The 24,880-nt window shown below is 40.7% G+C and overlaps 1 protein-coding gene across 2 annotated transcripts in view; it reads right to left on the reverse strand.

Annotated features, from left to right (window-relative positions):
• The window catches only part of RASEF (RAS and EF-hand domain containing), a 53,834-nt gene that overhangs the window by 26,723 nt on the left and 2,231 nt on the right, over window positions 1-24,880 (reverse strand). Inside the window, exons 1-7 of one of the 2 annotated variants that reach the window (XM_072992253.2) lie at window positions 12,440-12,548; window positions 11,464-11,610; window positions 8,450-8,540; window positions 3,067-3,162; window positions 1,124-1,201; window positions 298-413; window positions 126-194 (exon numbers count right to left, since the gene is read on the reverse strand). In XM_072992253.2, the coding sequence (XP_072848354.2) occupies window positions 126-194; window positions 298-413; window positions 1,124-1,201; window positions 3,067-3,162; window positions 8,450-8,540; window positions 11,464-11,492 (479 nt within the window). In that variant the 5' untranslated portion in view covers window positions 11,493-11,610; window positions 12,440-12,548. Of the gene's footprint in view, window positions 1-125; window positions 195-297; window positions 414-1,123; window positions 1,202-3,066; window positions 3,163-8,449; window positions 8,541-11,463; window positions 11,611-12,439; window positions 12,549-24,880 lie in introns of those variants that run through there. The other variant, XM_072992252.2, reaches the window with a different exon arrangement.

Genomic DNA, 24,880 nt, shown 5'->3' on the forward strand with positions numbered 1-24,880 from the left:
GAGCACAAGAGAAACCTCACAGCAGCAACAGATACCTGTGTTCTTCCCTGTTATTTTACCTGAGGCAACCATATTTTAAACATTAAAGTTCATTTATTTAAAAAGTGAATTGTTCAGCAGCTTACTGTAGCATTGCTATTTGCCTTTCCAAGCTATCTCTGTCTTCTGTGTATCCTCTGATCATGTCTAGGTCTCTACAAAGCAAAATTAACACAATTATTTTCTTGTAACAGACACTTGTGTATGCACATAATTTACAGAACATTTCCAACAGATAGGACCACTAATGACTCTTACCTTTCTGAACTCAAACTTTGATCGGCAATATCACTTTTCAAGGTATCTAATTCACTCTGAAGGAAAGCTATATTTGTCTGTGCTTCCATAAGTTCTTTTTTAAGTTTCTGGTTTTCCTAAAAAATAAACCAGTAAGATTATGAAGAACAAAAGAACTGGATCCCCCTAGCTCCACTTCAATACTTAAACTACTATATGACATAATCCTAAATCAGGAAACAAACCTCTTCAACTCTACTTTTGTCACAAGCATTTCTATGATGTAATAAGGATTACATTTGGTGGTTTCTTGGCTGAAGTCAGCTGAGGTCTAAAAATGTTTAAGTAATTAATCTGTTGGTCTTAAAGGTGCCATAGGGCATGTCATTTTCTTTCATCTGGAATAGTGTTATATGTGGTGCCTGTTGTTCTTTCTTGCTGCATTTTCTTCAAGCTAAGTCTCATTGATTAAGGAACAGAGTCTACAGGATGGAACAGGATGGAAATACTTGGAACTATTCCAGTGAAAACTAAAAAGAAACAGCTTGAATAGTTACACCCTGTCTCTGTTGGTTCTGTTGTATCTCAGGTTCTGTTGTTAATATGTAAAAGCGATAGGTAAGCAAGCATAAACAAAATACAGTACGCCCAGGTTCAAAAAGAATATCATTTCTTCTCTCCCCAAAATGCTAATCAGACTACCACCCAATTGTGACAGTTTTGAAGAAAATGTCATCATCCTGCAAATTCCTTAACTGTTACAGGCAGCAAAGATACCAGTTATGTTGAGAAAGACAGGCTGTGTCACCATGCTAAATTAAGAAGTTGTAAGATACTGTATTCATACCAAGGTCAGCTCATGAATCTTCATCTTCATTGCCACTAAATCTTCTTTGTGATTAATGCTTTTGGATTGTTCTTCAAGCTGAAATAGTAAAGAAAGTGTGTTTGGTATGATATATATTTGTATATATAGTACATTTGACCAATATACTGTAGTACAGTGGTGCCTCGCTTAGCGATTGCCTCGTTTAACGATGTATTCGCTTAGTGAAGAGTTTGTGGAGTGATTTTGCGCTCCGTTTAACGATGTTTCCTATGGGGAAAATTCGCATAGCGATGTTCGGGACCTTGCCTCGCTTAGCGATGACAGTTTTAGGTCCCCTGTTTCACTTAGCGATGTTCCGTTTTCGCTATTTTTAAAGTGTCTTAAAAAGTTCAAAAATGGTTTTAAATGCTTGGGATCGTTAGTGCACCTTCTAAAACATTTGCAAACTTAATTTGGCTTTGTTCTGACTCTTCGTTAATTTTTGGTGAATTTTCCCCCCCATTGGAAAGCATTGAACTGCAGGTTTGACAGCTGTCAAACTTAGGTTCAATGCATTTCAATGGGGGGAAAAATTCACCAAAAATTAACAAAGAGTCAGAACAAAGCCAAATTAAGTTTGCACACATTTTAGAAGGTGCACTAACGATCCCAAGCATTTAAAACTGTTTTTGAACCTTTTAAGACACACTTAAAATTGCAAAAACGGACATCGCAAAACCATTGGAATGCATTGAATAGGCTTCAATGCATTCCAATGGGGGATACATTGTTTCGCTTAGCGATGTTTCCTATGGCCATTTTCGCTTAAGGACGGTAATCCGTTCCCATTGGAATGGATTAACCGGTTTTCAATGCATTCCTATGGGAAATGGTGTTTCGCTCAGCGATGTTTTCCCATAGCGATGTGTGTGTTTTTTGAACCAATTAACATCGTTAAGTGAGGCACCACTGTATATTTGAGCAATACAGTATATTTGACCAACTCATAATAGTGTGTGGAGATCAGTGGAAAGGAAGGAAATCATGTTTGAAAATGAAAAGTCATTTAGGGGTTCCCCCTTGCCACTAAAAGCCCCTGAGGCAGGATCGAAATAAGACTCTAAAATTTACTAGTCCACAGGAACATCACAGGACCGCTTGCCTATTCCTACAAATGTCAGCCATTTGTAGCATGCCGGTATGCTGAACGACAGAGAACCAATTGTTTTCCAATTTACAGGTCTTCCTCAACTGGTTAGAAAAAGAGGATTGCATGCTTACTACAGGCTACTAGGATATGTGCTTATTTATAAGCCTCCTTAAGTAGCTTTAAGCATCAATCACTGCATGTACTTGATGATAATACATATAGTATTTCTCAAAAAGTTGCATTCTTAACCCAGTGCCATGGTTTTTCAAGAAACTGATGACACTTGGCATCAAAGAAACTTTTGAAGTCTATATGAGTAGCATCTATCAAAGCAAAATAGGGATGCATCCAGAACAAAATCCAGGATCCCAGTCACAAGAATAAACAGACAGGCCTCCAAATGGTTAACTTAGTGCAGAAAAAACTAAATAAACACATTAGCATCTAAAGACCTAAGCCTTCATCAGAGCTGGGGAAAGTTACATTCTTGGACTATAATTACTAGAATCACCCAAAGGATTTTGGCAGTTTTAGTAAAAAAAAAAAAAGTGACTTTTCCCATCTCTAGCCTTCATAAGAACATCAGGACCAGTGCGACAGGTCACCAGACACCCTCTTGTCTTTTCAATCACTTACTTTCAATGTTGCAAGAGACACTATTCCAGGCATGGAAATATCACAGCTATCTAAACAAATGAAGTTCAACTCTTACCTCCAAGTTCTTTTCTCAATTAATCTTTTTATTTACTTCAAACATGGAAGAAGGTTATCAGATAATCAGGCCTTAAGATATGTGTTACAAATACCTGGCCACAGACTCAATGCTACATACCATTTTTAATTTTTTTATAGTCACTTGAAGATCTCCAACTTCTGCTTCATATTGGCGCTTGAGATCATTGAGAGCTTCTTCTGCTTTCTGTTTTTCCTGTAACATTTCACATTTTTGTTAAGTTACCAAGGGCAGACTTGGACAGAACAAGGAAAATATATTTGACAGCTTGATATCTCCCAGGATCCTCCAGACCCCTAGGGCTACTGACCACATTACCAGGAGGACTCTGGGACTGACAATCCAGGTAAATAATATTCCCAAACTCTGGACATAAGCAATTTACTGTACTGTAGGAAGAGCATATCTCTTCTACTTCCTGCATAATCAGAAATATTTGGGGCCCATCTTAAGGCACTGTGTTTAAAATTTTATTTCCAAGAGCTGTAAAACATTGCTAGGCTGTGCAGAACACAAATTACAATCTCACTGTGTCATCAGTCAGTCTGGTGTCAATGAAAACAATGTGCTTGGTCACCATTAAAATTTATAATCAGCACTATCCCACAAGGTAAATATCACAGTGGCCTTGCATTTACATTTGGGGTGTCATACTGTTTCAAAGTATGTACATGCAGAACACAGTACAATAAGTGTAATTTCAGAAAATGATAAGCAGAATAAGTCACCATGAGCCACCCTCTTGATATTTGACTCTATTTGATTTAACAGATGATCATCTTTCTAGGGTGGGCCTTCCCATTCTTCCATCTACAATTTACAGCATTCCTCACCACTGGACCTGCTGGCTGGGGCTGTTGGGAGCTGGCATCTAAAACATCTAGAGGAAACCAGTTTGGAGAAAGATAACCTAGACATTTGATTGTTATTCTTGCAGGGATCAAAAGTCCTCAACACCTAGATCATTTAGCCCACTGGTTCTTAACCTTGGGTTACTCAGGAGTTTTGGACTGCAACTCCCAGAAGCCTCCACCACCAGCTGTGCTGACTGGGGTTTCTGGGAGTTGCAGTTCAAAAGCATCTGAGTAACAAAGGTTAAGAACCACTGATTTAGCCCTTACTTTTCATAAAGCACAATCTCCTCACAAAACTTCACACCAAAACCAAATGATCAGGGATATTTCCAACGTAATCTGTGATCAGAAATGCACGTTTCTGGATTAAATTGCTTTTTGTGTCTCAATAGCTAAGCAAGAATATAACAACCAGTTATGGCCCATTTTAAGTGGTAGAACCAGAATGGTGCTCAATTTACTTTTGCTAATGAACCCATATTTAGGGTTACATAAAATATATGACAATCTTGAAAGCAAGGATTAATCTTACTTAGATATACAGTGGTGCCTCGCACAGCGAGGGTTAATCCGTTCCGGATTAACCCTCGCTGTGTGAAAGCATCGTTGAACAGGGCAGGAAAAGCCATTGGAACGCATTAAACATGGTTTAATACGTTCCAATTGGGCCGAATACTCACCGTTCAGCGATGCTTCCCTATGGCCGGCAGCCATTTTCGCGCCTTCCCCTTGCTTTACGAGGGCACGAAAACACTGCGCGCGGCCATTTTGGGGCTTCCGGCGGCCATTTTGTAGCTGCGGAACAGCTGATCGGCGGGCTAGATAAGCTCCGCCCCTTGTCACTCCCCTTCTCACCATACGGTTTGAGAAACTCCATTTTGTAACACAGATCCTTTTTCACCTTGCAAGATGCTAGACCTCCAGGCAGGATCTCTGAACCCCAGAGATCCTCCCAGCCACATGGGCTGAGGAAAGAAACCTTTGCTTTTACTATTTTTTCCTTTTGTATCAACCTGAAACCTACTGAATGCCTGTTCATGTGAGTTAAATATACAAAACCTTTTTACACTTAAAGATCGCCTCCTGAGTGTTGTTTTTCAAAAGTGCTAGGCTTTGGTGAGGGTGGATAAACAAGGGAACATCCTTAGCTAATTCTACCCTGATGTAGCTGGCCTTCCAATGTGCATTTTATAGGAACTTACACAAGTTCCCAGAACTCTCAAGAGATTTTGTGTCCATTTTAATTCCATTGAAGTTGCTTCCACGACTTTGAGAAAACCAAAATTTTGGATTTATTATAATTCAGTTGCATTTTGTTTTTGTCCATGTATTCCACAGTTCTGTTTATTAAACATTTCAAACCTGGATGGGAGCGTGAGATGATAACAGCATCATCTGCATAAAGCAATAACAGGACATGATGCATCCCCAATTTTGGTGGATGACCCTCCACACTCGCTAGAAAGGGGGCTAGGTCATTCATAAATAAGTTGAATAGGGAGGGAGCAAGAACGCAGCCTTGCTTCATTCCCTTATTGTTTGGAAATTGATTAGTTAACTTACCTTTCCAAGAGGCACGAACTTGACATGTTGTGCCTGAGTTTAAAATTCTTATGAGGGAAAGGAGTCTTTTATCTATGCCCATATTTTCATGTTTTTCCCACAGAAACTCTATCTACCAAACTGAAAGCTGCTTTTAAGTCAAGGAAAACCACATACAATTTAGAATTTTCATGCTTAAGTGTTTTGTTAATAAGATGCAAAAATATTAAGCAGTTATCTACTGTGGCCTTACCTTTCCTGAAACCAGCTTGCTCAGGGCCAAGCAATGCCTGATTATTGATCCATAAATTAAGCTTAATTAACAGATGTTTTGTATAGAGTTTCCCAATTAATGATAATAAACTGATTGGTCTAAAGTTTTCTGGGAGGTGGGGGTCCCCTTTTTCATAAATGGGGGCAAGAATTGCATTGGTCCACAATTTTGGCAAGATCTCAGTATTATCTATAGCTGTGAAAAGGGAAGCAAAATGTTGAGGCCACCAGTCCAGATCGCATTTCAATAATTTCAGTGGGATGGCATCGGGCCGGCTGCATTTCCAGCTCTTAATTGAGTACAGTGGTGCCTCGCTAGATGATGATGATCCGTTCCGCTGAAATCGCTGTTTAGCGAAATCATTGTCTAGCAAAAAGCATTTCCCCATTGGAATGCATTGAAACCTGTTTAATACGTTCCAATGGAGAAGAATCGTCGTTGTCTAGCGAAGATCGGCCATAGGAAAGCTGTTTTGCGAACCGCCGATCAGCGGTTTAAATCGCTGTCTTGCAAAGCTTAGCTGTTACACCTGTTTGCGAGTGCGGAGGGAGCTATCAAAACCGTCGTCTAGCAAAAATCAGTTTGCGAAGCAGGGACCAAACATTGTCCAGCAAAATTCCCCCATAGGAATCACTGTTTTTTTGTCCGGCGGGCCACAAATGGCCCCCGGGCCACATGTTTGAGACCCCTGCTTTAAGGTAATTCAGAAGAACATTATCATTACTTTTGCCTTTCCAACCTGCAATATTCCAAGATAGGATTTTAAATATATTCTTTTGCTAAGGATTTGGTGGGAAAATGTTCAGTCAATTACCAGTTTTGGGGACAGCAGATACGTCTGGATTTGGTACCAGTTGGAGAGGCATAGGTACATTTCGAAAATCAGAACCATCCACAGCTGGGCCTCTTGAGGGGGTCTCTGCTTCTCCTTTATTATCAGAGGTGGAATGATGATGAATTAGTGCTCGGGTTAAGTGTTGGTTTGGATCAAGAGATGTTTGAGGTACAGTAGTCAAAGACAGGAGTTCTGCAGGTGGCATAGGAACAGCCCCAATGATTTTGTTGTCGGGGGGGGGGGTGGATTGGAGATAGGATGTATATTTCCATGTTGCCAATTAGATTGAGACCTCACTTTGTCCAAACTGATGATGATCTTTATCTGCTCCTCCCTGGGCAGCAGTTTGAAAGCAGTGGTGGCTTCCGACACGGGTTCATCTCTGTTTATGTCCAACTGCACTAATAGGTCTTCATCTGGGGCTTCAGTTGCATCCTTGCCATGTCCCTCCTGAACATGGGTTTTGTAGAAATTGAGAGAACTTTTAGGATCATGTTACAGGTTAGGCACCTCCTTCTTCCTTCAGTCTTGAAGTTCACCCACCTAATGCTTTAGTCATTGGATTTGGAACAGTTGAGATTCTCCTTAGTTTGTCAAGGGAGTTTTCAAGGTACTTTGTCAGCATCTTGAGTTTTTCCAGGGTGTCAGTCTCACAGTCCTGGGTCATCCAGCTGGTTGATGATAAGCTTCAGTCTGCCTCTCAGATGGGGAGAGCCTTGGGCATGAGCCAATTTGTACTGACGTATTCTGCGAGGGAGTGGACTGTGCTGGAAATTCCCCCAGGGCATGCTTAGGGTGGTTTGAGTCTGCTTCCATTTCAGAGAAAACTCTTTTAGTTGTTATAGAAAAGGTTCTAAACAGCATAAGAGGAATTGTTGGTTTACAAAATTCCATCCGAAGCCTTATCTTGAAGCGTGAGGTTGGTAAGCTTACAATATTTTTCAGATCTATTTGGCTCACTTCAGTTCGTAGAAATTTATTTAGAGAGACAAGAACCTTCTGTCTGTTTGTCCATTTTCCTTTGTTTATGTGATTGTCCATGACTTCTAAGATCATATGAGTCACTAGAAGACACCGTGAGGTGGGTGCACCGGCTGGACTCACCTTTGAAGGCTTTCCAACTCTTCTGTCTCCACCTAGGTTAAACCTCTTGCTTTTCTCCCAAATCAGATATGGAGGGTGTGAATGATGATATAGGGGTTCTTTTCCCTTTTTGGTTGGAGACTTCTGGTGAGTATCAAGCTGATCAGTGATATGCTGGAGCTTCTGGAAAACAGCCAGGACTGTCTTTCCCGTTATAACACAATGTTCCCCCAACTATTCTGTTAGCTGTGTCAATAGCCGATGGTCAGCCACCCCCACGTATTCCGGGGCCATGGTATTTTGCTCACCTCCTCCTGGGGTTCCTGAGGTTTCCCTGACTGCAGGGATTGAGTTTTGATCCAAAGCCAACATGGTTACCTTTGATTCAGGGAGAGGGGGGTAGCTCCTCCAATACACCCTTATTCTCATTGTTTTCTTGAAGATTTGCTACCAGTACTGAAAATCTATTCGATGAAGCATTTTTAGCTAAATCACTTACAGTTTCAGATATGGTAAAGGCCATTACTTGATCCAACTGCAGTTGTTTAGTGACCTTGGCAGAAGAATTTGAAGGAGTTCTTTGGCATTTCTTTTTTCCTCCCCATAATGTTCACTCTCCCGACACCGGACTTCAACACTATCCACGGCAAGCCAAATTATGTGAACTCAAAACAAAATAAAAAGCCCAAGAAGCCCTTATCTCAATGGTCCGGAGTTAAGTAAAATAGATAGAGATTTAAAAAGTAAAATATTATGGAGGTTAAAATGAAAATAAAACAAGATAAAGGGTAAAAGGGAGAGAGACAGGGCAGGCTGTCATCGGCTGGCAGCCATCTTTTCTTCCAAAAAGAAACCACTTCTAAAACAGTAGTGGAAGAAGCAGTGGCACTTTACCTCCTTTTTGATTTTATGCTCTGCAGCTTGTATACGTTGGTCCATCTCCTCTTCTAGTTCACCAAGCTGCATTGCTGCTTTATCTTGTGCTCTAAAGCATAAACATCCAGATAAAACAATCAACAGAATTTCAAGGAGCCCAAACCTAAACAATACTGCTTCAGAACAAGGAAGAGTAAATATATACAAGAATAAGACCAATTATGAAAATGTCCAGCACATTCCAGCAGTCACATGTGGCCTGGATGCCATGCTGCTCTAATCATACTGAACCACCTTTAATAAACAGTCTATAAACATAAATTATTTCCTTTCTTCCTGTAAGTTTTGCTTTGCTTTTTAAGGTACAACTATGAGCTGCCAGGCATTTCATGATAGCCAAATATAAAAACTTCAACAGTCATGATGCCATAACTAAGGAATATGATAGCAGATAAAGTTGAGCACAACATGCAACCATGACACAAAAGTAATACTTTGCACTGCCTTCCTGGTCATAAGCATTGCATTCAGTATGGACTGGCACCACAAAGAATACTAGCTTTGACTACAGAGAGATGCCAGGTAGGAACAAGACTTTCATAGTTACTTATAAGAAAAAACACACACACACACACACACACACACACACACACACACACACACACACACACACACACACACACACACACACACACACACACACACACACACACACACACACACACACACACACACACACAAAGCTGAGTTTATTTGGAGTTGTTTTGTTGATTTCCTGAACACAGCTTCACACAAATGATCTACATTAACTAAAGAGAGGACATTTTTTATGTATCCCTCTTTCATTTAACCTTTCTTTCTTCACCCTTTGTATGTATAATCTTTCTTTTGCTTCTTACACATAACTTTTCTTTCACCTTTTTGTATGTTAAATAGCAAGATAATTTCCCATGCAATACAGTGGGGTCTTGACTTAAGAACTGCTCGAGTTAAGAACATTTTGACTTAAGAACCGCTCTCATAGGAAAATATTGACTTGACTTACATACTTAGATTTGAGTTAAGAACTGAAAAAAAACCACGTGGGAGGCAGGGAAAGTGCAAAATTTGAACTTTCAGTTAACTGTTGGCCAGTGAAAAGGGTGCCTGTCTGCTTCCTCACTCCTCCCAGCGTTTAGAGTGGATTGGGAGACAGTCTTCAGACTGCCTGGTACTGCCTGGACTGTATTTTGCCTGCCTTCCCTGAACCTTTCTTGACCTAAGAAAAAAAGAAACAAAATATCCCCCTCTAGTGGTTGAAGGCGGAATAGCAGCTTCCCATTAGTTTCTATGGACGGAAAAGAGCAGATACGGATCAAATGGTTTTCAATGCATTCCTATGGGAAATGCAGATTTGACCTGAGAACTTTTTGACTTGAGAACCGCCTTCCAATACGGATTAAGTTCTCAAGTCAAGACCCCACTGTAGTGTTACAGGCCCTATATTGCAAAGATTTTGTGGTGTCATCACCCACTCAAAACACGCAGGCAGGGCAGGGTAGGAAAATGTTAATCTGTAGAAAGGCCTAGAACCCACTAAGGAGTGGTCTTTTGTTTCAATTGTGCTTGTGGGTGGGATTATGGTATACTGCTGAATGACTTCCTAGTGACCTCCATCTTGCTATGCTTCCTGTCTACTTGCCTGATTCTGTGCCCCCATCTTAGAACCTTTAATTTTTGCCTTTTAGATTGATCTTTTGGGGGGGATTTCTCCCATTTCTTTTTTTCCTTTTTTCTCTCTCTTTTATTTTTGCTGTGCCTTGACCACTAGATTTGAGAAGAGAAGGCATCAGGTGGTAGCAAGGACGGAAATCTCCCATATTCTAATACTTGTGGTTTTAGCGGGAAGACAACTTTAATCATATTTTCACTTTTATTTGCTTACTGGCTTTTCTTGTTTTTTGGGAGAGAAGACTTTGTGTATGTGTTTTACTTTGCTATTTTTCTCCACATATGGGTGTGTGAGGGGTTTGACTGATTTTTAAAAAATATCATTTGGTTAATTTACTGTGTATTTATTCTTGGGGGCTTGGGGACTGTTTTGTTGGTTTCTGTGAAGTATGTGGGAGAGGGGGATGGACCTTTTATCTAGTTGTGCCAGTGTGACATTGGGCTATGCGAATATGATAATATAAACTAATACATTCATAGGTATTATGACGATTTGTTCTACATTGTGGACTGTCGCCTGCCTTTGGAATAGATTGATTCCTTGATGCCTTGTCTCTGTGCTTTTTTGGAATACAATAGGTTTTTTTTTAAAGCATTTCATACGGCTTAATGTGCACTACTTGCAAGGAAATATAAATAGGGAACCTGAGATAGAATAACCTGAAAGAGGCTTCCCTCTCCATGTTAAATGAAAGGATCAGTATGCTAAAAACACAAAATGGAAAGAAAATGAAAGAAGAAACTGAAAAAACAACCCAAAAGAAATACAAACTTTCCACATCCCTAATTTCAGAAGTGCCTTGAAAGTATTGCAATCCTTTTTTGTAAAAATGATGAGTGTATCTACACTACACAGTTACAGCATTTTGATACCATTTTAACTGACAGGAATCCATCCTGGAGCACCTGTAATTACACGCATGCAGTACAGCTCTGTAGCAGAAAATTGTAACTACTTCACCAAACTACAGATTTTTTTTTAATTTAAAATATTTCTATCCCGCCTTTCTCCTTAAAAGGACCAATTCCAAGTCACAACCAGAGTAGGCCCATTGAAACTGATGGATTCAAGCAATATGTGAAGCAATAGCATTTTAGCCAAGAACTATAGCAGAAATGCAATATTTCTGGAATTTTGGGGCTATAATTTATTATTTTTTTAAAGCACTTTTACAGGTCCAGCATAATCCTCATCAAATTAGAGTGGAACTAGATGCAAGAATACTAACAATTGCTAACAGTGACAGCATGTAAATTTAAGCAACAACAATATACTGGAGATAATAATGGTTTAATTGAAACATGTGAAAAAGTGACTTTACCTTTTTACAGCTATGGCTAAGTTTTCCATCTCTGTACTCTGAAGCTTGATCTCACGAATAAAGTTTTTAATAACATGTTCATAAGGCTGAATTAATCGTGGTTCCACTATATTGATGTTCTGATACAGAGTGCTGACCTGCTCTTGCCTAGAAGACAAAAATATATACAATTAAATAGATTTTCACTTTACTCCCAGGCAATAGTTTAGATCTTACTCAGAGTTAGTCAGAGAAAAGAAGAAACTGTTGTATGTTTATTTAGATTTTAAAAGCTAGCCTTTATTTTCTTTTTTGCCTTAACCATAATTAATTATAATGTAAACAGTAATTTTAGGAAAGCTGTTAAAATGTAATGTTTTTGACATCAGCTTGACTCAGGAAATACCCAGATATTGTCAAAATACTAATACATATCTTAAGCATAAAAGGGAAACAATTTTTGGAAGTTACTCTGGAATGATTTCCAACCAACACAGATTATATAATAATGAATGCAAATACTTACATAATTTAAGAAAATAATAATACAAGGGGATAACTCCTGTCTCTTGGTGATTAGGAGAGCAGGGCCTTGATCTTAGCATATGACAACAGGAACTGTCCCAGACCTTTTGCTGCAGGAGGTGGGAGACAAAATCATCCTCCCCCTTCTATGGATCAAGGCTGACTAGATCAGAATTTAAAATTTACTTCAACATTTCCAGTGAGGCAGCATTCCTTAGTGGATACGAAGGCAACAAACTAGCTCAAGGGACACAGGGAACACAATTCGATGCTTTCCAAAGTTAGTGCTGATTCAGGTAAGTACAGTGTCACCTCGGAAAATTTAAATAAAAATTAAAATACACGAAGAGAAGGATAGTTCCAGTGAAAATTGCAAGTCTCAAAGATGTGGTAGTCATGTTAGTCTGTGCAAGTATACCAGGCAAAATCCAAATGAAAATAAAATTTAAAAAGACAAAAAACCTTTTGGTACCTTAAAGACTGTTATATTTTAATGTGAGTTTTTGTGAACGAGTCCACTTCTTCAGACATATAGAGTACAACAATGGGTCTTCACAACTCTCTGCCTCTGCCCTGTTTACTCCTGCAACAAAATACAGTGGTGCCTCGCATAACGTTTTTAATTGGTTCCAAAAAAAAAACCTTATGCGAAAAAAACTTTATGCGAAACACCATTTCCCATAGAGATGCATTGGAAACCGGTTAATCCGTTCCAATAGGCACGGATTGCCGTCCTTAAGCGAAAAAACCCATAGGAAACATCGTTAAACGATACAATGTATCCTCCATTGGAATGTATTGTAGCTGACTCAATAGGTTTCAATGGCTTTGCGAAGTCAATTTTTGCAAAATTAAGTGTGTCATAAAAGGGTCAAAAATGGTTTTAAATGCTTGGATTAGCTTCTGCACCCTCTAAAACGGATGCAAAAGTTAATTTGGCTTTGATCTGACTTTTCGTTAATTAATGGTGAATTTTTTTCCCCCAACTTTTGACAGCTGTCAAAATCTGACAGCTCCATTAATTCCTATGGGGGAAGAAAAAATTCACAAAAAATTAATGAAGACTCAGCAACTGTTCTAAATTCTTGGGTTCGTTAGAGGACCCCCTAAGTTGTGTGCAAACCTGATTTGGCTTTGATCTGAACTTTCGTTAATTTTCTGTAAATTGTTTTCTCCCCCATAGGAAAGCATGGAGCTGTCAGATTTTGACAGGTCCATTGGTTCCTATGGGCCAAAAAACAAAAATTCACAAAAAATTAACGAAACGTCAGATCAAAGCCAAATCAGGTTTGCACATGACTTAAGGGGTCCTCTAACGAATCCAAGCATTTAGAACCGTTTTGGACCCTTCTAAGACACTTTTTAAATTGAAAACAAAAAAAAACGTTAAGCGAAGCAGGGGACCTAAAACAAAAAACGTTAAGCGAAGCATGGTCCCAAAAACGCTATGCGAAAATCGCCCATAGGGAAAAACGTTATACGAAGCACAATCTGCCTCTGAAAAAATAAACGTTAAGCGAAAAAAACGTTAAACGAAGCAAACGTTAAGCGAGGCACCACTGTACTTGTTCATGTTCATCTGGACAGCTACCGCAATTTCATTCATGGAAACTAACAAGGACTGATTTTAAATACAGTACTTCAAATCAAAGCAGCTTTTCCCCACTGTGTAGTTGCATCCTAAAGGTGCACACACAGCAAACACAGGAATGTCTTATTCAGCAAGAAGATACAAATAATCCAACCAACACTTCTAACTCTGAAAAGTCAATGAAATAAATCAGTAGCCATCACAGTTTTGCAGAATTTCTGCTAAACTCCTTCTCACATCTGTGAGAATTCTCATACAGACTGACAGAAAATGTCTCATCTTGAAGGCAAGATGCAAAACTGTGCATGGGCAGCAGAATGGGACAAGTAAGGATCCTTCATATATGGCAGAAATGCAAATTTATTTTAAAAACTGTCCTGGGGTTGTGTAACTAAATTAAATCAAAGAAATACAAACAGGAATTTAAAGTTTAATGCTATTGGCATTCTTGTTGGGAAAGTTAAAGATACTGACTTATGTATGACCTTGAACATGAGTCGAGAATTATGCATGACATTGAACATAGGTAGGGGACATGTAGCCCTCCTGTTTTTACTGGACTGCCATTTCCATCATCATTGCAGAGCCCTAGCTATGGCTCAAGGGCTCTGCAATCTGACATCAGTAGAGCTTTATGGCCCCCCCATCACTGATGTAGAAACTTGAAGTGACACAATAAGGAAAAGTGGGTGACTAGCAAGTTGAGCCAACGGAGTACAGCTTTCTGGCAGAAAACACAGAGACACACACACACCAGATTATATGCTTATAGAGGAACAAAATGTTAAATGCCCCTCCTGTAAGATCTTCCAGAGGCAACTCTCTTCCATTAAAGATTTTACGTTATGCAAAAAGTGTTCTCCTGAGTTGTTAAGAATATTCCAGGGTACAAATTTAAAAGATGAAAACAGTGGAATCAAATTATCATGAAACAAAAAAGGTAAAGTATGACACAAATTTATTAACAGCTCACATGTAGAGATGGGCATGAATGCAGATTGTCAGATCACGCTGGAGTGTTGTACCAGCACCACAGGTGCCTCACGGTCACATTTCCCACCCCCACTTACCCGCTGGTACATGCTTCGCCCCTCCTCCTCTTCAGCCATTTCACCACTTGCAGTAGGAGCATGGACTTCACTTCTCCACCTCCTCCAGCAGCTGCCCACTCAAAGGCTATCCCTACTGCAGCAATCCCTGCCCTGCCTCCTTGTCTGAATAGGCAGTTGCTGGAGAAGGCAGAGAAGGAAGGACCGCGCTCCTCTCTGGTGAAATGACTAAAGAGGAGGAGGAATGGAGCTCATACTGGCTGGTGAGTGGGAGAATCCATCTGAGGGGAGATGTGGGACAAAATGTGCGGCACCTGTGGTGCCAGTATGATGACCCAGTATAATCTGACAACCCGGATTGTGCCCATCTCTATTCAGCAGTTGCAACCAGACCCAACCCAGTTTTGACTCCTTTTAAAACATCTTTCCAGTAGCATGTTTGACACCAGCAATTAACCATACCAGATCCAGTGGCTAAAGAGTGAAAATTACAACTTTTAATTACATAGGAACATTAGAATGGGAACAAATTTGAGCTTGAGTTTTTCTTCTATTGCAACATCCAATTAAGAGAATTTACACCCACAAGTTCCTTATCTTTCTCCCAAGCTTTAACCCTTGGTCAACTCTATATTTCCCCTTTTCATCATAACCCTTATATTTTCCCCCCTTTTCCTCCCTCAAAACCTCCAGGCTCCTCTCTCTTTTATTCCTCCAGCCCTCTTGCCCTCTCCTCCTTCAGGCTCCAGGATAGGCTGACTACATACACCACCCAGCCAATCACATCAATGGATTGGCCAGGGTTCCCTTCACAGATGTAAGTAAAATAAGCCCATCAACAATTCACAACAGTACTAAATGGCAACATCAAAAACAAACTAGCTATGCTACATTAATTGACACCAGTAACTAGAGACAAAGTCATTGTTTCTATTCAAGCCCAAACAAAGGCTGTATATCTAGAGACTCAAACATTTCGATACCTTTTAATCTAGCAATTTAACAGCTGTAGTTTCACTTTAATGTTCCTTTGTTTTAGATGCAACCTGTGGCTTGGCAGCAAAGTGCCCTGGGAGGCTGAAGTGTTCTCCCATCTATGTCATTTCTGACATTAGACCTCTATTCACTTATAATGATCTGTGTCTTATCAAGACACCAAAAAAATCATGACTGAAAAATGGTACCATGTGTTACACTCAATAATGAGTGTGAGAATGAGCCTTGACTGCATGGCTAAAATGGACTGGTCTTCTAAAAGTGCTGCCTGAGTGAAGGTGACCACTATCGTATCTTTCTAGCCACCAAAGGAGCAGGTGGAATGCCCCTCTGTCCACGCTCATTACGGCTAAAATTATTCCAGTAATATGGTGGAACGTCTCAAGCAGATCTGGAGGCTGTAAGGGGGGTTGCAAAAGAAAACCTATGTCACAGGATCACAGGTTCACTTTGTAACCTTGGATCTGACTTGGGATCCACATTTGAGAAGACAGCATCTCTGTGGGATTGTTGAAAAGTTTAGTCTTGTGTTTGTGTCTGCATTGCATGGCTTCCTGGCATGTTTCAGTGTTTGGAATAACTACACACACACACACACACACACACACACAAAAGGAACTATTTGTACAAGTAGCCTTCTTCACACATAGGTAGATATATGCCATTTCTTGGTCCCACATCCCTCCATGCACAGTAGATTACTGGAGATATTAACTTCTTAACTGGCCCTTTAAGAGACACTGAACATCCATACACTAGTAGTAAAGCAATAAGAGTTGGCAGGGTGTTTTGCTCTTCTGTTTTGGTTTGGTTTGTAACATCTCTTCTTGAACACTGGCTCTAGCATTACACTGGCTTTCAAATGGAAGGCAGTCTTATCCAGATCTTAGAAATGTTACCTTTTTGGAATAAAATTCACAGAATCTCATAACAAACCAAGAAAATAGGCATTTTTATGCACAACAATCATGTCTAATTAGTACAGATATGAAACTGAAGCTCCGATATACAGTGCAATGGCTTGCATAAGGTGAATTTGACACTAAGCTGAGGTTTGAAATAGAGACTCATAGCCTAAAAATGAAATTAGATCATGGTGACATTTGGAATTGGTTAAAAAAGCAGACTTCCCTATAATCTCCCACCTGCTACGTATTTGACAGTTTAAGTCACTTCCTGGTCTGATGAAGTTTCAAGTTTCTCCTCCAGAGGAGATTATGGATTTTGTACAAAACAGATTTTGCATTAATAAGGTAGAGGTCAAAACTGCCTATGTCAGGCATAAAATATGCATTTGATGGAAACAAAAAGGAGCAATTGCAGATTAGGATTATGATGTCCTGTCAGGTTGATTTCAGTGACACTTTTCAGGGTTTTCTAAGTCTACAGTACATAGAAATGCACTATACTTCTCTTGGGATCACGTAACTTGCTCAAGACCACATAGGTTGACTCTTCTCCTACAAGTTCAGTGAGCTGGAGCGCCCTGGTGTGGAGCTAGCGGTCAGGAGTTTGTTTCTCTACTGTGCAAGCCATGTTAGCCATTCTGTATTTACAACACAACTCAGCTTCCTGCTCTTGCAGTGCCTAGCTAATAAATAGATCTCCCTGCTCTTCATTCAACCCATGTCCTCAGGAAGTCCTAGAAGTCAGCTTCTGTACTTTATTTTGACAAGGCTACCTTTTGTTCTGCTCTTGAGCACGTCACAGTATCTGTTCTTGGAGGTGTTTCAGCTTCAAAAGATTAAGCAAACAAGAAACCTGAATACAGGAAGGTTGGAAGCTATTGCTTTCCTCAGCTGTGCTTTTTGGTCTGTCCCTGCTTCACTCTGCTTGGAAGAGCTGCTTCTGTCATAAACATATAGAGGTAATTAAAGGAGTTTGTTCAAGTTATTTGATCTCCAAATCACAGTATGATTTCATAATTCCCTCACTGGCTCAATTACAGCTGTCAAGAGAAAGATTCACCAGACTCCAGTGGCCTACATTTATGCAGCACCAGTCAGGTGTGAGACATGAAAAAAAAAATCAAACCACAGACAAGCCAAGCAACACAACCCCCTCAGAGGGGCACCAGCAGTCACAAGCAGGGGATGGGTTCTTTTATGATGTTGAATGACAGCAGGGGTGCTCACTTGAATGCTTAATACAACAGGCCTGCTAGAGATTTAGAATTTAAAAGAGAAGCTAGCAAGCCCTCCTGTCCACAGTCATTCTGAGAACAAAGAAATGTTAAAATCAGAGCTTGGGAAAGATGCTTTTTTAATATTAAAACCCTCAGAATTCCTCAGCTAGCATGACTAGAGGTCAACCTGGATGTGCACTTTGAAGAGTTGCAGATGAACATCGTAAAACAGCTTCCCAGCCTTTTTTGAGTCGCACCCCATTAGATAACAGCAAAGTAACTTGTGACCCCACCACCACGTTTGCACAAAAAGGCATTTTAATGAGGTAAACATTTTAAAAACTTTTTTTCAGAATATAATTCTAACTTACTATATTAATATTAATACATAATTAGCGAGGGGAACTGTAAACCTGCCTCTACCAAATAAAATTTGAGAAGAAGAAAAATGTCAATATACTTTGAGTTTAATTTTGTGGTGTGTGTGGAAACAATCCTCCCTTCATGTTTCCTCCCCTAAAAAAATCCCCACCTCAGTGAAGAGCCCCTCCCCCTGCAAGATAGCTCGATGGTTTAGATTTCTAGCTGTGAAGTCAAAGGTTGGGAGCTCCATTACCCTACTGTACCTCCTCGACAGTGGCTGGACTCAAAGTTCCATAGGAAACCTTCCAGCTCTGCAGTTCTTCGATTTATACCCCTCAAGCCCAAATAAACACCTCTCCCACAGACCTCATGCCCCCATGGTTCCCCTCCCTCACCTTTTTTTTTTTGCCTCCCTTGCCTTCCTCCTCCATGGCTCAGATGGGGCCCAGAGGCATCTCCCTGCCCAGGTCCCCTCTCCCTTCACCACACCATCACTGCACCCAGAAGAGCAAGAGAATCAGTAAGGGAGAAAGCAGCAACAATTTTTCAATCCTGCCTCCATCTCTGGCACCAGCTTTCCTGACCTACCCTGTGCACTCACCTCATTCAGGCCTCTTTGAGTAGGGCTAATGTTTGGTCTACCAATTGTAGTGTTTGCCCTTGTGGCCCCTGCTTGTCTTTCCTTCACAAAGGCCCCCATCACATTTTCTTCTCACTGCCATCAGTGGATTATCTCAATCCACAATATAAATGATGTTTGTCCAAACACTTGACTTGTGAACATAAAGAGAACTTATTCATTGAAGTGAAGCAGATTGAATAATAACAGAAGTTTCTCAGATACACATTATACATAAGCAAATCATCAATAGTCCTCTCAGTACATACTTCTTTTCTCTTGCTATATCATTACCACCTTCTCTACCTATTTTCCTAACCAACTTTATATCTCTCAGTATCTGTTAAGGTAAAGGTTCCTCTTGACATTTAGTCCAGTTGTGTCCGACTCTAGGGCATGGTGCTCATCCCCGTTTCCAAGCCATAGAGCCAGCGTTTGTCTGAAGACAGTTTCCGTGGTCACGTGGCCAGCGTGACTAGACACGGAATGCCATTACCTTTCCACCAAGGTGGTACCCATTTATCTACTCGCATTTTACATGCTTTTGAACTGCTAGGTTGGCAGGAGCTGGGACACACGACGGGAGCTCACTCCGTTCCGTTGATTCGATCTTATCACTGCTGGTCTTCTGATCTTGCAGGACAAAGGCTTCTGCGGTTTAACCCACAACATCACCACGTCCCTTTCAGTATCTGTTAGGTATCCATTATTATCCAATACAAATGTATCCATTCTGAAGGAAATCAACCCTGTGTGCTCACTGGAAGGACAGATACTGAAGCTGAGGTTCCAATACTTTGGCCATCTCATGAGAAGAGAAGACTCCCTGGAAAAGACCCTAATGTTGGGAAAGTGTGAAGGCAAGAGGAGAAGGGGATGACAGAGGACAAGATGGCTGGACAATATCACTGAAGCTACCAACATGAATTTGACCAAACTCGGGAGGCAATGGAAGACAGGAGGGCTTGGCGTGCTCTGAGGTCATGAAGAGTTGGACACAACTTAATGACTAAACAACAAATGTTTGGTCCCAAAGAGCTCACACAATTGTCCTCCAAAGAAGATTGTCCTCCAAAGAGCAGAGAGAAACAAGCAAGAACACTTCTTTCAGAAGGAATAGGAATTATGTGCATGTATAAAAGGAAAATCTGTGCAAAGGAGTACAGAAATAACTAAGAACTCTCGATTGCCTGCCATGACAGTTCATATTAAATTTATCTGTGAGCCAAGAGGGTTAAAATAAAACAGCACTATGTATACCCTATTTAATATAATAAATATAAAAATAACTGCAACTATAAATAACTGTGAAATCCCTCAGAAAATCCTTCATGACCCCCTTGTCACGACCTCTAGGTGGGGATCCCATGTCATAAAGTTTTCAGGCTCTAGTATAAGGATCTTGGGCATGTGTTCATTTCTTAGCTCTGCTCTCCCATATCCATTTGCTACACAGAATGTCAGCTAAAAAGGGGTAACATACATCCACATATCTGCAAACATCAGAAGATGAATCAACATCATAAAATAAAATAAAAATTCATTCAAACAACTGCTGAAATACAAAATATATTTATAAAGCTGAACATGGACTGTGCTGGCTTGTACGATGGACCGTGTTTTGTCTTATTTAGTCAGCATCACCATTTCATCTTTGACAATCATTCCACCTCAAGCAGTGCACAAGAACTGCCATTTGGGAGATTCAAACCACGTCTATGTACTTATGCCAAACAAAGCAACTGCAATTTGCTCTGCCACCCAGTTGTGACGAAGTAGTTGGACTGCATTCAAAGTGCTACGATAAACACTGTATCCATGACACCAAGATAAGGGAGACACATGCTTACACATACTTGCACTGCATGCACTTCATTCCACCACCTACAAGCAGTCTTAAAGCACCATGCCAGGTCCCACCAGTTAATCTGATATGTATTTTCCATTGCAATCACCATCCCAACAAAATTCAACTATGGAGAAACGACCACTTCTCTAAAGGATGAGCATCAGAAAATCCAAGAAAACAGTATTTCCAGGTTTACAGGAAGTCCAAGCTATTTCATTAACTTGCCAAGTTAATTTTGTTTGTGAAATAATCCCAAACCGTCTTAACTAAACAGCAGAGGTGGTGGGAACTGTAGCCAAAAAGATGAGGAGGGTATTGGGTTGAAGAAGTCTGGGCTACAGAAATCTAAATCAAACTGTTCTTGCAACTTCATGTTATCAATAATACAGGCTACAAAGAGCTTTAGTACCAAAACAGAAGAAAAGGCAACTGAGTTTGGGGAAACGATATGCAATACATAGTAAAATCCAAACAGCAGCCATACAAACCACACATAGCTAGCTATCCATGTAGATTTCTGTATTTAAATTTGTCGTGAAACCAATGTTGCCAGTACTGCATACTTTACAGGGCCTAAGTATACCCAACATTAACATCCAAAGTTGGCAATAACCCCTAGACGAACTTGCCACTGTTACAACACATGGGACTGAGTCTGCAGGGATAGGTCCTCACCTGGAATCATAACCAGGATAGAGCAGCACCTTATTATTAGGGACACAAAAAAACAGCAAGCAGAAGGAAATGTTGATCACACACCCACACCTTGTGAAGGCTGCTCCCTTCTGAAGTTGCTCTTCCCTTAAAGTAGATTTTTAATAAAGCTGATTATATATCATTTATTATTTGGACCCAAGAGATTTGTAAAACTACTTTAAGTCTTAGGAAAGAGCTGGGCTTTATAAGGAAGGTTAAGCAAACAATTCGCTATTATATCTTTCCTAGAAGTTTTTACATTATTTGCTATCAATCAAACCCTATAGCATTCAAATAGGCTTACTTCACAGTTAGCACTTTTAGCCTCCTAAATTCTGTTATTTTACCTACCACAGCAGACTTGAGGATCAAAAGATGCATTCAGAAAGAGAAAGGCAGAAGTGGCCTGATACTGCCTGCAGACAAAGAGGGATCTGAGCCTCTTAAGGGTCTTTCACCTTCTTCCCTCAATATTCAACTTTTCTCTTCAAAATGTCTAGCCTTCCTGCTTCTGCAGATATAAAGAGAAAGGCAAATAATAACATACTAGACTCTTAACTCTGCAAGGAGACAACTGGACTACAGAACTAAAAGCCAACAAGCAACTACAGTTTTTTTTTAAACTGTACCAGATAAAACAATTCAATCACCTTCAACTTTTAAACAACATAAATTGTTCTGCATCAATTCACTCTTTGTGTCCTCAGGCCACCTGCATGAAAACAAAGCAGATTATGGTAGCCCCATCCGCAACCCAAGCCTGGAGCTTTAGACTATGCCTCTCACCATCCCTGATGAACCTAGCCATGCCACATGTGCCTGGTGGGACACGTTTGGGCAGTGGCAGGGTTGAGAGGTTTGCTATACAGCCCTCTTAAGTGGAGCCATTTGGAAGTTGTAGTACCAGATCTCTGGAGGCACTAAGCTAGAAAAGACTAGTTTATGGGTGCTGTTTACAGAACATGTGATTACCACCTTGAATAATGATAGCAAACTGGCTTTTTAGACTTCAGGCTTCTTCAATCCATTTCAATGTCCATTTCAATATCCCCCACTGGACATTTCAGTGTCCTCCTGGTAGATAATCTGCACTATGTATTGCACAGAGTGCTGTCCTCTGACAGATGCCCGGCCACAGAGACTGGCGAAATGTTAGGAAGAACAACCTTCAGAACACGGCCAAAAAGCCTGAAAAACCCACAACAACCAATCTGCACTCTCCCATTTCATGTAAGTGGTTCTAAAACTGGGGGGGGGGGGGGGAGCTGATTATAAAAAGTAATTGCTAATGAAGAGAAATGGACCTGGGCTGTTGTAGTTAGGAAAACTTGACAAAATTTGCTGACATGGACAAAGCCAGTTAATTAACACAGGTCGTTATAAGCAGTGCAGCAACCCAATAATCCTTCCCCCACACTTCATTGGAAGTCAACTATAATGTCCATTTCTGCCTGAAAATCCGATGCCTTAATTTTGTTTCCTAATAAGGAAGCATTCTACTGAAAAGACGAGACAGTAAAATCTAGCCTCTCATTCTATGTTTGCCCCAGCAAAACGCAGTAAGGAAGTTTCCCCATAAAAAAGGATTCTGAGGAATGATGACAAGCCTCCTGCAATCAGAAAGCCTGATTTCATAAGAAAGACAGCTGACCATTAGCCAAGGCAGCTAAATTGATTCCACTTTCAGAAACTGCCCCACTTGTGGAATTTATGTACACAGGAAACTGTCTCATATCACATCAGACTATCGGCCCATCTATTTGATAAGCCTCTTCACTAACTGGCACACATTTTCTAAAGCAGAAGTAGAGAAATTCTGAGCATCCAGATGTTGACAATTCTCATTGTCTCACACCACGGACCATGGTGGAAAGGCCTAGTAGTACCTGAAGTCCAACAATATCAGGAGGGACATAGGCTTCCCAGACCTGCTCTGGAGTTTCACAGAGGAGTCCCCTCCCAGGTCAAGGGTTGACTGTCTGCATCCAAACGTATTGTATCTCTAGCATATACACCTTCCAAAAAAGATACAGCTGAAGAGCTACTGCTACAAACATGATGTTGAAGTAACATGAAGCAGTCCTTCCTCTTATTCCTAACTAAAAATAATTCACTCAATAGAATGCATTTTAAATGATCAACTGTAGAAGATATGCAAGAAGATTAAAAATAATTTACTATACATTGTCCAAATTTTCTTTCCTTCCAAAAGAAAGTTTCTTTGGAGCTTTTAATAGAGTAGAGGGTAACCTATGGTCTTTGATGTGGACTCCAAAGCTCTTCACAAACTATATACAGTGGTGCCTCGCTTAGCGATCGCTCCGTTGAGTGATGAAATCGCTTAGCGATGGGGTTTTGGCCATCACCAGAGTGATCGCTTAGCGATGGCCCCTATGGGGAAAAATCGCTTTGCGATGATCGCGGGGAAGCGATCATGGCAAAGCGACCCTTTTTAAACAGCTGATTGGTGGCTCCAAAATGGCCACCGGAAAAACAAAATGGCCGCCCACTGTTTTGCCTCGCTTTAGAGGCACCGAAAATGGCTGCCCCTATGGAGGATCTTCGCATAAGATCAGTTTTTAAGCCCATAGGCTTAAGCCGTGCCCTGACATCGAGATGGTAATGTCTGACAATGGTCGAAGGAGTAGACCATGTCGCTGCACGGCAGATGTGAGGGAGTTCAATCCCATGCTGGAAGGCAATAGATGTTGACAGCGCTCTGGTAGAATGGGCCTTTAAATGTTCAGGAGGTGTTTTGTCTGTTAAATCATACACCAATGAGATCGTTTGGACAATCCATCTAGGAGTACGTTGAGGGCTGTGACATCGACACCTATTTCGATTTCGAAGCGGACTTTGACTTCTCCTTGTGATGGGGAGAAGGAGTCGTGGGGCTGGAAACAAGCATGGGTCGATTTTGGCAATCTGGTCAAGGGTCTGGAGATCGGTGCAGACTCCATAGTGACCAGAGGAGGGTTCAGAGATTTTTCCCAGAGGTAAGGCCTCAATCTTTGTAAACACAGTTTTAGTGCTGGTTTAGTTAGCCTTTTACACTTAGAGCAGGAGTGTGTAGGATGTTGTTCTCCAAGACAGAAAAGGCAACGGTTGTGGCCGTTGGTGAGTGGGATTTTATCTGCACATAGAACACACCATTTGGCCCAGGAGGGGCCATAAAAGAGCGGGGAAAATAGGAGGGGGAAACGGTTGGGGGGATTGGCAAAACACAAGCAGAGAAAAAACTGAAATAAACTCACTGGGAAAACGTCTAATAAAGAAAGATGATTGAAAGGAATTTGAAGCAAATGAACGATGATTCAGTGGGAAGTATTAATTCAATAGATCACTCTAGTCTCTGAAACAGGTCTAGCCAATTCGGTGGGGAAAAAAGGAACTGAGAGGATCAGTGATGGGTGGAGCATGTGCTCCGCGGGGGAACATCCCACTAATAATGTGTCTTTAAGCTCTAGAAACATCTGAGAGGTTCAGCGCAGGCGCAGAACAACCCAATTGTGTGCATTCACAGAGGCCACAAAGAAGAACGGGGCTGGGCAGTCCACTTTGGGTTCCACTCCATCAGACCAAAGCTTTAAGGAAAGTGGCCCCCCAACAACAACATCAAGCTTCC

The sequence above is a fragment of the Pogona vitticeps genome, chromosome 2 (assembly GCF_051106095.1).
Source record: "Pogona vitticeps strain Pit_001003342236 chromosome 2, PviZW2.1, whole genome shotgun sequence".
Taxonomy (NCBI): Eukaryota; Metazoa; Chordata; class Lepidosauria; order Squamata; family Agamidae; genus Pogona; species Pogona vitticeps.